At 51.7% G+C, this 13,001-nt stretch overlaps 1 protein-coding gene across 2 annotated transcripts in view; it reads right to left on the minus strand.

Annotated features, from left to right (window-relative positions):
- Positions 1-5,007: 5,007 nt before the first annotated feature.
- The window catches only part of GSTZ1 (glutathione S-transferase zeta 1), a 10,609-nt gene continuing 2,615 nt past the window's right edge, over positions 5,008-13,001 (minus strand). The window contains exons 2-9 of one of the 2 annotated variants that reach the window (XM_008590337.1): positions 11,850-11,901; positions 10,018-10,085; positions 9,382-9,462; positions 8,936-9,061; positions 7,559-7,637; positions 6,954-7,006; positions 6,202-6,251; positions 5,008-5,447 (exon numbers count right to left, since the gene is read on the minus strand). In XM_008590337.1, coding sequence (XP_008588559.1) covers positions 5,321-5,447; positions 6,202-6,251; positions 6,954-7,006; positions 7,559-7,637; positions 8,936-9,061; positions 9,382-9,462; positions 10,018-10,085; positions 11,850-11,901 — 636 coding nt within the window. In that variant the 3' untranslated portion in view covers positions 5,008-5,320. The remainder of the gene's footprint in view (positions 5,448-6,201; positions 6,252-6,953; positions 7,007-7,558; positions 7,638-8,935; positions 9,062-9,381; positions 9,463-10,017; positions 10,086-11,849; positions 11,902-13,001) is intronic. The other variant, XM_008590344.1, reaches the window with a different exon arrangement.

The raw sequence follows: 13,001 nt of genomic DNA on the forward strand, positions 1-13,001 counted from the left end.
GCATTTGAGTTATATCTTAATGAATCTGATTTACATTTTAAATTCATTGTCTTTTGAATCTCCTCTTCATCTTAAAAGGAAAAGTATTCTATAAATTCATATGAACTACTTTAAAAACTATTAAGAAAAATTAAAAATTAAGAAAACATTGAGAATAAGATTGATAATAGATCTTTTATCTGCATTTAAATTCATGACTGGGATGGCTGGTTAACTCAGTTGGTTAGAGCATGGTGCTAATAACACCAATGTCCAGGGTTTGATTCCTGTACCAACCAGCTGCCTAAATAAATAAGTAGATAAATAGATAAATGGCAGAGTATTACAAACTGGGAGCAGGGTTTGGAAAAATTAGGTGTATAGTGATTTAATAAATAGAACATTGAGCTTTATGTCAGTATTTGGTCCACAGTGACACTCATTTTCCCATGAACATACTCTTCAAATTTGGAATCAGCACTTAAGGTACCAGGCTAATCATTAACAGTCTGACTGATATGAATTCAGCCTATTTTCATTCATCAACACCATAACATATCTCTGACATCTTTTATTTTTTATTATTATTTTTTTTTACTTTTTGTCTTTTTTCGTGACCGGCAACGGATCGCAACCCTCAGTGTCGCGCCCGTACCGGACCGGGACCGGCAACGGGATTGCAACCCTCGGTGTTGCGCCCGCACCTCGCTCAGCCAGTGAGTGGCTGGTCTGTATGTGGGATCCGAACCCTCGGCAGGAGCGTCGCCGCACTCCCAAGCGGCGTACTGTAGCAGTGTGCCACCGGGCCGGCCCTCTGACATCTTTTAAAACACTGCTTTTCCACATCCCTGGTATCTATTACAGAACAAGAGGACTCATCTGAGGAGGAGAGAGTGTCATTTAAATATTTTCTTTAGTGATATCTGTGATTCTAAGATGAGATCATTTTCTGCTTTTCTTTGCAACATATATTAGAGGCTGAAGTATAAAGGAGGAAGGGACCTGAAATAATCGTGAGTTAAATGAATGTAATCTGCCCACCAAACTACACTACAACCAACAATAAAAAGCCCAGGCAGATTACATGTAGCTAGGGATCTTGAATGATTCATGTGTGGGTATGCTGAATGCAATATGTTACCGAACACACAATATATTTAAGATTAATTTTTAATTTTAAAAGCACTTGTATCTCTCATATCACTGACCCTGACATAGCTGAGGACTATATAAAGCAGTTCACAAATTGCAGCTCTTGACATTCAGCCTTGATGTTCTTTAACCCATATTGTTCTGGTTTAAACTCAGCAGCTGTCGTAGTGCAGAGTATTCTCCCAGAGTAGAATGAAGTTTGCTTGTGACTTTGGAATCAAGAGCTAAATAAGTTGTTTAAAAATTAGGAGGAGCCAATAAAATGAGTATCTTATGAATATGTGTATCCACCTGCTCATCCAATAAATTTACCATTTTCCTTAATGGATATGTAAAATTCCTTTGGAAGAAAATCCTGTATTTTTTGCTCCTATTCTCCTTCTCCTGAAGTATTTGCCGCGACTTATCACTTCCATAGGGTTGGAAGACCTTTGGCATCTAGTTGCCAGTATCAGACCGCTACATCTGTCCACCCACTGTGGCCACTCCCACTCTGGGAAGACTGCACATTAGGTCTCCCTGCGGCCACTTGTATATCAGGATCAGATGTCTGATGATTATCCTTCACAGATCTGACAATTGATAAGAAGACGAAGGACTTGGCTTTTAGTAGTCAGCCTTTTGAGAGAAGCCCGTACTGGAAAATGTCTTCTTAAAAATGATGGTCTTTGCTATGGTTTGAATGTTTCCCCTCCAAGACTCATGTTGAAACTTAATCCCCAGTGCAATAGTATTAAGAGGTGGGGCCTTTAGGAGGTGGTTAGGCCGTGAGGGCTCTGCCCTCCTGAATGGGATTAGTGCTTTATAAAAGGGCTGGAGGGAACTAGGTAGGCCCTTTTTTGCCCTTCTGTCCCTTCTGTCATATGAGGACATAGCATTCAAGGCCCCATCTTGGAAGCAGAGACCAGGCCCTCACCACACACTGAACCAGCTGGTGCCTTGATCTTGGACCTCCCAGCCTCCAGAACAGTGAGAAGATAAACTTGTGTTCTTTATAAATTACCCAGTCTCAGGTATTTTGTTATAGCAGCACAGATTAAGACAGTCCTGGATTGGGAGATACATCTGAACCCTGAAAATAAGAATTTATTTGTAGATACAGAAGAGGTAGTTTTCAAATCCCTTTATAGAAGCTTAATTATCGCTAAGCCTTGGAGCCATTTGGTCTGACTTTTAGAGAAATGGCTATATACCTAGGGAAATATTTGCTCCTTCATGCTCTTCTAGGGCCCCCCCCAAAGAGGAATTACAGGAGGATAGGAGGAGATGACATTCAAGGAAGGAGGGTTCGGGTAGCCAGCCATGGTTGTACAGGAAGGACATCTTTCAACTTAACATGCATTTATGGAGCAAGGCTAGCCACATTGCTTGGTTCTGGGATAACAGGTAGGTCAGGAGTCCAGCCCTACAGGAACTCGAGGGAACCTGCTCTTGTGCAGGGAAGAAGGTTTACAAACGCTACATTTTCTTACTTCCAAGACCACAGCTAAGTTTCCTGAGAATAGGGGAGTTCTCTTCTCTCTCATGTAGCCAGCCCCAGGTCCCTGGAGGAAGGTACCCTGTGGGGTGGGGCCGAAGCTGGCAAAATCTCAGGTCTCCAACATCCCTAAACAGCACGACAGCTAATCATGTTGATGGCCTGGACTCCACGGAGGCCCCTAGGCTGGAAACACGAGACAGCCTCACTCTGACTGAAAGCTGCAGGCTCAGACCAGAGAGATGCTCCTTCTCTCTTGTGGCTGTGGTCATTCAGAGGCCAGGATTGCTATTCGTCCACTGCTGGCCCACTCCCTTCCCATCCCTCAGCTGGTCCTGAGTGGGGCCCCCCTGGGCCTGCCTTCTCTCTGCAGTCCTCCCAATTCCATCTCCCCAGATTCCTTGACTTCTTCACAGCCCCAGTTTCTGAAGCCTAGAACATACCATACCAGAACCCAAGTCACTCCCCTTGGTTCTGGGTGAAGAGGGAGGCAAGAACGGTTCCCAGCCCCAGCCTTGAGACCAGTTTGAGGCTCTTCAGCTTAGACACATATGTTTTTTTGTGGAGAAGGAAGGATTTGTCTGTGTTTGGGGGGATTGTTTTCTTCTAGGAAAAATCCCAGTTTGCCCCTCAGTATACCTAGCTCTTTCTAGAATCACTCAGGGCAGGGGGAGTGGTCTCAGTTTCTGTACCTTGTCCTAGATGTGCATTCTATCTAGTTCTCTTACCTCCCAGAAGTCTCTTCAGCTCTCTGTTGGCTGGAGATGAGATTGGAAAGAGGAAGGCGATGGGGGGAACCTGGTAACCTTAGCAGTGTTAGAAATCCTTTTGGACTAATTGTGTTCACAAGGTTCTGTTGGTGAGAGGCAGAGCCAGTTCCCATTTAATCCTGGAGAGTGGCAGCGGCACCCCATCTGGCCCAGCCCAGCCCCTGAGGCTTGCCTGCTGCTCTTCTCTCATCTCCCCAGGTCTGATCTCCAGGTCCAGGCAGGCACACTGCCATGGGAGTTGCAGGAACACGCCTAAAGTATGGGGCCAGCCTCCTTTCTCCTAAGTTGAATCTATCTTGAAAATCCACAGGAGTTTTAATCACCTTCAACTTCAGACATCCAAATCAGGTGGTAACGATTCCTGATTTCTGGGCTGAGAAATATCTTGTAGAGAGCCCAGCTGATCCTTATCAAGTCAGGCAAGTCTGGCGTAATTTGAGGAAAAGAGTCGAGATGGCAGCAGGGAGGTGCCACTGAGTCTCCCTTATTGCCGTGTCTCATCTCTCCTTTTCTGCTTCTCTCTGGCTTTGCTAGGACAAATCGGCCGTGGGAAAAAGAGTGGCCCACTTTGGTCATTCTAGAGCTTGGAACCCAGGTCACCTAAGAGAGGAGGAGAGTCCACAAAGGAGCCCAGGGTGAGAGGGGAGAACTAGGTGCCCTGGGGTTGGGGCTGGAGAAAAGGGCCTCATGGCTGAGAAAGATGTCTTCCATTTGATGCAGACACATAGACTTTAATTCCCTGTGGAAGCTCAGCCATACAGGGGGAATGAAATCTTAGTATGGGTCAAAAAGTCTTCTTGTTTCACCCCCAGAAGCTACCCCAATTTCCCTCCATCTCTGCCAAGAGGAGGTCCTGTTTCTTTCTTTTTTTTTTTTTTTTTTAAAGATGACCGGTAAGGGGATCTTAACCCTTGGCTTGGTGTTGTCAGCACCACGCTCAGCCAGTGAGCGAACCGGCCATCCCTATGTGGGATCCGAACCCGGGGCCTTGGTGTTATCAGCACCGCACTCTCCCGAGTGAGCCACGGGCCGGCCCAGGAGGTCCTGTTTCTGCTTGAAACTGCAGGATGGGGACTTGTTCTCCAGGGCAGCCCATGGTAAACTGTTACCTGGTTGGTCTCCTGAGCTGGCCTGGTCAGTAGCTGTTCACACTGCCCAGTTCCATGCATGACTGGATTTACCATACATGCCAAATCGAGGGACTGGTCCAGAGAATTCTGCCCATGAGGATGAGGGACTGGTTTGAGAGGGCCAACTTGCTTCTCGGTGCTAGAGTGGGACACTTAACGATGGTACCATGGGAACTAGATGCTTTCTTTCCTGCTTCTTGTATCTGTTCTCCCCCTGGAGCTTGTCTGATTCTCTCAGGCAGGCTTTTGGGCTTATTTTTCTTCCTTGCTTAGCTCCCAGGGGCCAGGCCTGCCCCAGGCTAGGCAAGTGGCTGACGGGTACAGACACAGGAGGATTCCAGCTAGGAGAGTGTTCATCTTCTGGAATGAAGCTCAGTTTTAACTGGGCAAGCTGGAGGCCTGGGCTTCAGTTTAAAGACCAAATTTTAGTGTGGGTGTTCTTTGGAGTCAGGCACAATAAGAGAGGGTAAGAAGAGGCACTCAGGCTTCCTTAAGGTGCTACAATAAACTTGCCAGGCCTTTTAATCCACAACCCACATTCTCATTTCATTTTATGACTGCCCCATGACATATATAGCAGGTAATGTTTCTGCCCACCCCCCTCCCAGGATCCCCCCACCTCACCCCACCCGCATTTGACAGATGGGAGGACTGAGGTTCAGCAGAAAGGCAGATCCAGGGCTATAATTCCAGTTCAAGGGCTAGAGTTCCTGCTTCCCCTGTTAGGATTTGCTCATTTCTAGACCTGCTCAGCCCACTCAGCTTCTGCTCCTGTACCCCTCTCCCTGCCCATGCACCAATGGGGTGCTGAGCTAGGTTCTCAGCTCAGGGGGTGTATCTGGCTGCCGGCAGGGGTGAGACACCTGGAAGGCCTCCAAGGCCAGCAGCGTCTTATTGATGCGGCTGATGGTAGGGTAGGGGGTGAGATCCGTCTTGAACCTGTAGCAGAGAAACACTCCTTAAGCCAAAGTTTCCAGGGACCTGGGGAGACTTCCTTGTGGGCTGTGAGGGAGCACAGAGGCAGGGCTGGATGACGTCTGTGGGGCAGACCAGGGAAATGATGAGGAAGGCAGCCCTGCCGGGGAAGCATTATTCACAGGTAGCTCTGGAACTGGGTAGGTCTTGTGCAGTATCAGTTGGCATCTGTTACCTATTGTTCCCATGGAAGCAATTTATTGAGAACCTACTATGTGTAAGTCTCAGTGCTAGGCATTTGTATATGCAGATTGTCTCTTCTCCCACGTCATGAGCATCTTGGGGGCAGAGAATGAGTTGTTCTCTTCCATATCCCTAATGCCTAGCACGATGCCTTCCATAGAGAGGTGCTTATTTGTGCCCTATTGAAGGGCTGATGGCAGGAAGCAGAGGTAGCACTCGCAGCCAGGCACAGACATGCCACATCTGGGGACAGCAGGCAGGTGCTCCTGGGGTGTCCACCAGTTGAGCCACCACCGCTTAGGAGCAGGGACCGTCTATCCAGGATCACCCAGGCTGCAGTGGGCATGGTAGGGGCATTTTACTGATTTATTCTACCCTGTCTCTTCCAGGCCAAGATGGCCAGTGTGGCCCAGTACAGTGGGCTCCTTGTCTGGGTGGGGAAGAGTCTGCATGAGATGCTGCCTCAGTTGCTGCAGTGGGGGGCCCAAGTGTGGGTGAGGCCAGGAGAAGGGAAGGTGGTGGGGCTCTCTCTTACCTTTCAGCATTTGCCACCTGAGGCACTAAGCACAGATCAGCCATGGACACCTGTAAGAGGATCAAGTGGGTATGTGTCATGGTGAGCACTTCAGACTCACTGGCTGGGCTGGGTGTGTCCACTACGACTGTACTGGTGCCCCCCTGACGTCCCCATCTGCTTTGGCTCTCCCACTCATCTCCACCGCCCAGCCCCACCCTCCTTTCCCCTGGGCCTGCCTTGGTCTGTCCCTTGGGGCTGAAGCTCTTCTCCCAGGTCACGCTCCAGTTGCTCTGAGAACCAACTATGTGGGTGGCTTGTTAAAAACCACCATCACCAGGCTCCCAGCAGGGAGGAGATGCCTTAAGGTGGGGGTGGGGGGCCCTGGAACCAGAATTGCCAGAGTCCCAGGGCCTTAGCCTGTAGGAGTCAAGGGCACCTGAATCTTAGAATCTCAGAATTGGGAGGGAACGGAGACATCCTCTAGTGTAATCCCTCAGCTGGTGCTTGGACTCAGAGACGCAGCCTTCTAGCTTGAATACCTCACTTCCTCTGGAGGCAGCTTAGTAGCTCCACATGAGCTAACTCTGCCTGGCACAGAGATCCCCCCATGTTCTCCTGCAGATGCCTCCTCAGGAAGCTCTGAGCACCCCCTGCCCCAGGGGAAGAGAGAAGGAGATAGCTGAGTCTAAGCGGGAGAAAGTGACAGCCTGGGGTCAGCAGGAGGGAGGCGGCTGCTGTGGCAGGTCGGGACAGGCCTGGGGATGGCTCACCTCATCTCCTACACAGTACGTCCCCGCTGTGCTCTGCAGGATCTGCTCCAGAGCTGTGGGGAGGGCACATGGATAATCTTACTCTGGGCAGAGAAAGGGGACATCAGCCTTTCTGTGCCTCAGCCTCCACAGTTGTGAAATGGGCGCCTATCCGAATGACAGCCTGGAGCGTGGGTGCTGGAGGGAACGTAGAACTTGGTTGGGAGAGAGTTGCTGGGGACAGTGTCTTCAGCAACTCTCCCCAGCTGATGTTTCCCTGGCCTCCTCAAGTCCAGCTGCCATTCCCCCCACCAGAGTGGACAAGACTGCCACCGGCCGAGGCTGAGGGGTTGGCTCTCTGTGGGCCTTGCATTCCTGGCTGGGGTGGGCAGTGAAGCAGAAGTTGGGCATCCAGCTCCAAAAGGCTGTGGGCCTCAGGTACTGAGGTTCCAGGAGCGGTCGGAGCTTGAGGCCAGGTTCGGATGCCCGCCCAGCCCACTGCCTCCCCAGCCTTGCCCTCATCCATGCCACTGTTAAGACCAAAGCAGCCCGGGAGGCTGGTTCGTGTGTGAGGGCCATTTCTCTGAGAGGTCACCTTGGGGCAGCTCACAGGAGTGAGGACTCACCATGAAAGCCAGAACTGATGGCCTTCTGGGCCCAGGCCAGCTGGTTCTCCTGTCCAACTTGCTTCAGAATAGACAGGTTCTGTGCAGCCCAAGGAAAATCTGTGATTGCTTTGGGAGCTAGGCTGGGCCTGCTCCTCAGCCAAGCCCCCTCAGGGAAGCTCATTTCTCATCTGCCCCCAGCTGTCCACACACCCCCCACTCCTGGGCTCCATGAGCCCCTTCTTCTCATCAGGGCCTTGAGGTTGGAGGGAGGTGGTCATCCCAGCAGCCACCTTCTCAAGCTGCCCCAAGGGCCCTTGTGGTCTGAAAACCATGTGATTCTGGCAGAGATGTGCAAGAGTAGGAACAGGACGCTGCATGGCTGTGGCAGGTGTGGCCAAAACCCAGAGCCTATGTCTTCTGCACCCAGTTCTTCTCCTTTACATGGGCCCTTGTGAGAAAGGGCAGTGTGATCTGGCCGGGGTGACGCGCACAGGACTGGATCTCAGAGATTTCGACTCTGGTTCCACCCTTGCACCCATGGAGTCATTAGACTCCTGGACCTCAATTTCCTCATCTGTAAAATGGGGATGTCTGTCTGCTCTAACCTCCTTTGTTAAAAACACAAAAGGACACAGGGATGAGGGACACAGGTGCACAGGGACTTGCCCTTGGTCCCTGCTGTGTTACTACTTAGCTGTAACTCAGCAAAGTCACTCCACCTCTCTAGGGCTATTTTCTCATTCACAAGTCAGGAGTTAGCACAAATGAACTGTTTTAATATTTTTTTTGTTTTACCAGTGAAAACATCTAAAAAATAAAATCCAGCAAGATGGCCAATACATGATACAGAGCAGATGAAAGGGAGACTGCTCTGGTTCAAGGTGAGAGGCGTAGGGCCTGCCCGTGGCTCACTCGGGAGAGTGTGGTGCTGATAACACCAAGGCCACGGGTTCAGATCCCATATAGGGATGGCCGGTTAGCTCATTTGGGAGAGCGTGGTGCTGACAACACCAAGTCAAGGGTTAAGATCCCCTTACTGGTCATCTTTTAAAAGATAAAAAATAAATAAAAAATAAAGGCGATAGGCCTGAACCTGTGCCTGCCGGCCTCTCCTGACACCCTGGCCCTTTCCCCAGCTCCGGCACCTCTGGATGCGTCCTTGGAAACCGAGGGCTTCTCTAACACAGTTTGGGACCCACTAGGGTGGCTGATTTCTGGGATCCCTGCCCCATTTTGCCTCGTGGTCTAGGTCAAAGCCCTCAGGAATCCCTTTCTGTCTTCCTGCCACCCCCAAGCTGGACACCTCAGTGTGGGCTTGCCACAGTCAGTGTGTGAATGTTTGAAGGTGAAAGTGTGAGTGGATGAGAGAGGTGGGCAAATGTACAATGGCTGCACCTGCAGGGGCTGGATGCCACCAGCGATGAGGTCAGAGATCATGCGCACACTGGCCCTCTTCTTCGGGTCCTGAGGCAGGAGTTGCGGAGTGGGCCGGGTCTCCTCCAGGTACTCAATGATGGCCAGCTGTCCAGAGGGAGCAGGGAGGCAGGGAGGGGGCTGGACCCCTGGACCAGAGGGAACAGGGCCAGCAAACTCCTCCTCCTCGCCCTCCTCTGCTCAAGCCCTGTGAAACCTTTTTGGACCTTGGCCTGCAGAACTGTTTCCCCGTATGCTTGAGTCTCCCTGCACTTCCCAAAACAACCTTCCTCTCTCCCTCTGACAAATATTCTTTGAGCCCCCCCATGTATGAGGCATCTTGGCACACACAGGCAAGGAAGAGATGCCAGGGCCTCTCACTCAGGACATTGCTCTCACGAAGGGCTTCCCCCAAGCCCTGCACTCACTGACTGGCCAATGGTGATTCCATCAATCTTCAGGGCTGGCACCTGCTTCATGGGATTCACTGCCTGGAATTCCTCAGAGAACTGTGGAGACAAGGCCCTGGTGGGCTGAGTGGCCTGGGCTGAGTTGGCAAGAGCAGAACCAAGCAGTCAAGAAACCCTAGGCCTGTCGCCCGTCCACACCTCCTTTCCTTGGAGAAGGCCCTAGCTCCTAGGCCCGTGGATCCCTGGGGGATCTGTGCGGTATCCCAAACCCCAGCAGCTGCTGAGCTACAGGCTTCAGCCCAACAGCTTGGCTCTGTGCTTTTCCCTGCATCTCACCCTGTGGCCATCAAGGCAGCTCCTACCCTAGCCATCCATCCGGAGGGCCCAAGGTAGGGCAAGGACCCACTTGCCACCCATCCTCCTGCGGTTGGACATTGGAAAGCCCAGGTGTTGGTACAGAGCCTGGAACCTGGGCCCTGCTCATGGCTCCTACTGCTGCATAGCATGCCACCTTGTACCTCCAGGGAGAGCCAGCAGCCCCCTCTGGCCATAGGGACCACAGGATACAGGTTCATTTCTTGGGGGCAGACACCCCTACCTGGTACCTCTCCAAGACCTCCAATTCCCATCGTGGCCTAGGGACAGCCTGCTTACCTGTTGTCCCCCATCCTTTACGAGGTTGATGGGCACTGTCTCATACTCAATGCCTTTCAGGGCCAGAGCTAGGAGAGACCACAGATAACAGAGTCAGGGGACAGCCTTCGGCTGCACTCCCAAAGAAAAAGCCCTTCCAGGGCGACATAAGGCTGCAGAGGGGAAGTTTCTCCACTGCTGGGTGATCAAGGCCCAGCTTGGTGCTAGCCCCTTCTCTCCTGCTTTCCTGTCACCACCCACCCCCCTACTCCAGGGGCATGACACTGTCTCTCTTACCCATGACCTCTTAAAGCCTTCATTCCCCCTGAGTGGTGCTGTAAAGGCGTGCGCCCTGGCACACTGCAGGCTCCAGGAGCAGAGCAGGTCGTGTCCTGTTCACCTCTGCCCCTCCAGGTTCTTAAACAGTGGTGAGCAGGGCGTATTTGTTGGAGACATGCAATTATTCCCTTAATAAAGCTTCTAAGGGCCAAGGAAAGGCAATCAGGTGACCACACACGAGACACACACAGGCAGTGACACTCCTTTTCTGTTTAGAGAAGAATCTCTTTCCAATCCATTCTCTCTGTCCTCAGGGTTATTTATTATAGACTCCAGATGGGCATCAGGATCTTTAGTGGTCTCAGAGCATTTGCTGTGACTCCACTGACCAGATTTCCTCTCTATCCTCTTTGATAATTTCCCCTGGCAAAGCGAGGATTAAAAACACTTGGGTCAAGTTTAGTGGAGAAGACTGCGTGCGCGTGTGCATGGGAGTGTGTGTATGCACGCACACTTGGGTGAGTGGGAGATGACTAAGCATGCAGGTGCTAGAGAGAGACAGTGCTCCTACAGCTTCTGGCTTCAGGCTCACGCAGGGCAGAAGATCTGTGTTCCAAGGAAGGGGGCGTCTTCTTGGGGGAAAATTTCTCCTGACACCCAGTGCTCTTACTTACTGACTCCAGCAAATAGCAAGAGACTGTGGTGTGGGAGGGCCAGGCTCTGGAGCTAGGCTGCTTGTGTTCAAATCTCATCCAGTTCATTTGCTAGCTGTGTGGCCTTGGTCAAGTAACTTGATGGGCCTCCATGCCTCGGTTTCCTCACCTGACATGCAGCATAGTGTAGTAGTTAAAAACATGGACTCTGGAGGCAGACTATGTGTTTCAAATTCCAGCTCTGCCTCTTAGTAGCTGCCTGATCTTGGGCAAGTTGTTTAACCTCCTCGTGCCTCAGTTTCCTCATATGTACAATGAGGACAAAAACAGCACCTCCCTCCTAGGGTTGTTGAGGTTTAAATGGAATCAGGCACCCAAAAGCACACAGAGGTCTTCTTCCTCAGTATGAGCTGCTATGACCGGGACCTTTGGCAAGAGCTGTGTAAGGCTGAGGGAGGGAAGGGTTAAACCAGGACTAAGCCAGAGGGCCCTAGTTTCTGCTTCCCTGAAGCCTCGGCAGATGACACAGACCAGTTCTGTTTAACTTGCCAGATCAAATAAGAATTGAGGGAGGCCAGCTGTTCCCCTGCCAGTTACCAGGGACCTCTGGATCTTGTGGACCTGCTTTAGGCATGGTTGCTAAGGAGCTCTGGAGAGCAGTGTGGGGAGAAGTAGCAGTCCCAAGACAAAAACCAACCCCTTCCTCCCACTCCTACGCTCCTCTTATTGGACTTCCTGGGTGGAGGTGCCATTCAGGGGCAGGGGCTCCAGGAAACCAGGGGTGCTGGTTGCTGGGGGTGAAGTCCTGTCAGAGAGAGTACCCTTCTGTCCCAGGCCAGTGTGCACCTAGGGCTTCTCCGCCCCATCCCACCCCACCCCACCCCTCTCCAGCGCTCAGCCTGGTGGAGGCACAGCTCTTACCAATTCGAACTCTCCATGAGCAGGAGCTTCGGAAATAGGAATAGAGGATGGGCTGAGGAGAGATAGGACAAGGGGTACATTAACCCACATTCAGTGGCTTCCCAGCCTCAGGAGCCTTGTGGAGAGGCACCAGCCCCCAGGCAAGGGTCTCTGAGCCAACACTGTCTCCTCCCATCCTACCAGGCCTCCTTCCTCAGGCCTGTGTCTGCGCAACTCAGGCCAGGCTCAGAACTCTCTGGAACAGAGGCCCTGGGAGCCTTGTGAGGTCCCTGGGCTCCAAATTGTGCTGGCATGAGTTCCTGAGGTCCGAGTAGCCCCCAAAGGGGCAGCTAGCTGGCAAGTGTCTTCCTTACCTTCCCAGACTCAGTCATAGTGCTGTGGTAACCCTTGGCCTCCCAGGCAATGTCCCCTCTCACAGGGCTGCGGGGCAGGGGGAGGAACCCTGAAGGGGTGGGTCCCATGAGCCAATAGGGGAGCTGGGATAGACAGGGAACTTTGACTGTGGTCAGAAAGGGCATCTCTTTCTAACTTGCGGGAAGTTTCTTATGCTCCTGGTGGAGCCAGGTTTGGTGTCCTGGACAGACAAGTGTGGCCTGGTTTTGAGACAGTAGTTTGCATGGTGGAGTGGGCTGGAAGCTGGCATACCTGGGGGCTAGACCCAGTGCAGGAATTAGCTCTGTATAACCTTGGACAAATCCCCACCTTCTCTAGTCTTCAGATCCCTCATTTGTAGAAAAAAAGGTTGACCTAAAATGATGGCAGATTCCTTCCAGCAGTGGCAGGAAGACCAGGAATTCTAATTTACTTATGCTTTGGTGCCCATCTTCTTCAACCCCCTCTCCCCCATCAAGTCCTTGAGGTTTTCAGCTGGCTTCATAAAACTAGCTGGCAGATATGCCCATTCTCCTCAAAGGGCAGGTCACAAGTTGGCAGCCCACAGGTGCCCTATCTGGCCCTCAGAAGTGTCCTTTGGGGCCGAGCCCGTGGTGCACTCGGGAGAGTGCGGCGCTGGGAGCGCAGCAGCGCTCCCGCCGCGGGTTCGGATCCTATATAGGGATGACCAGTGCACTCACAGCGCTCACTGGCTGAGTGCGGTGCGGCTGGTCTCAAAAAGGACAAAAAAAAAAAAAAAAAAAAGAAGTGTCCTTTGGT

The sequence above is a fragment of the Galeopterus variegatus genome, unplaced genomic scaffold, assembly GCF_000696425.1.
Source record: "Galeopterus variegatus unplaced genomic scaffold, G_variegatus-3.0.2 Scaffold140, whole genome shotgun sequence".
NCBI lineage: Eukaryota > Metazoa > Chordata > Mammalia > Dermoptera > Cynocephalidae > Galeopterus > Galeopterus variegatus.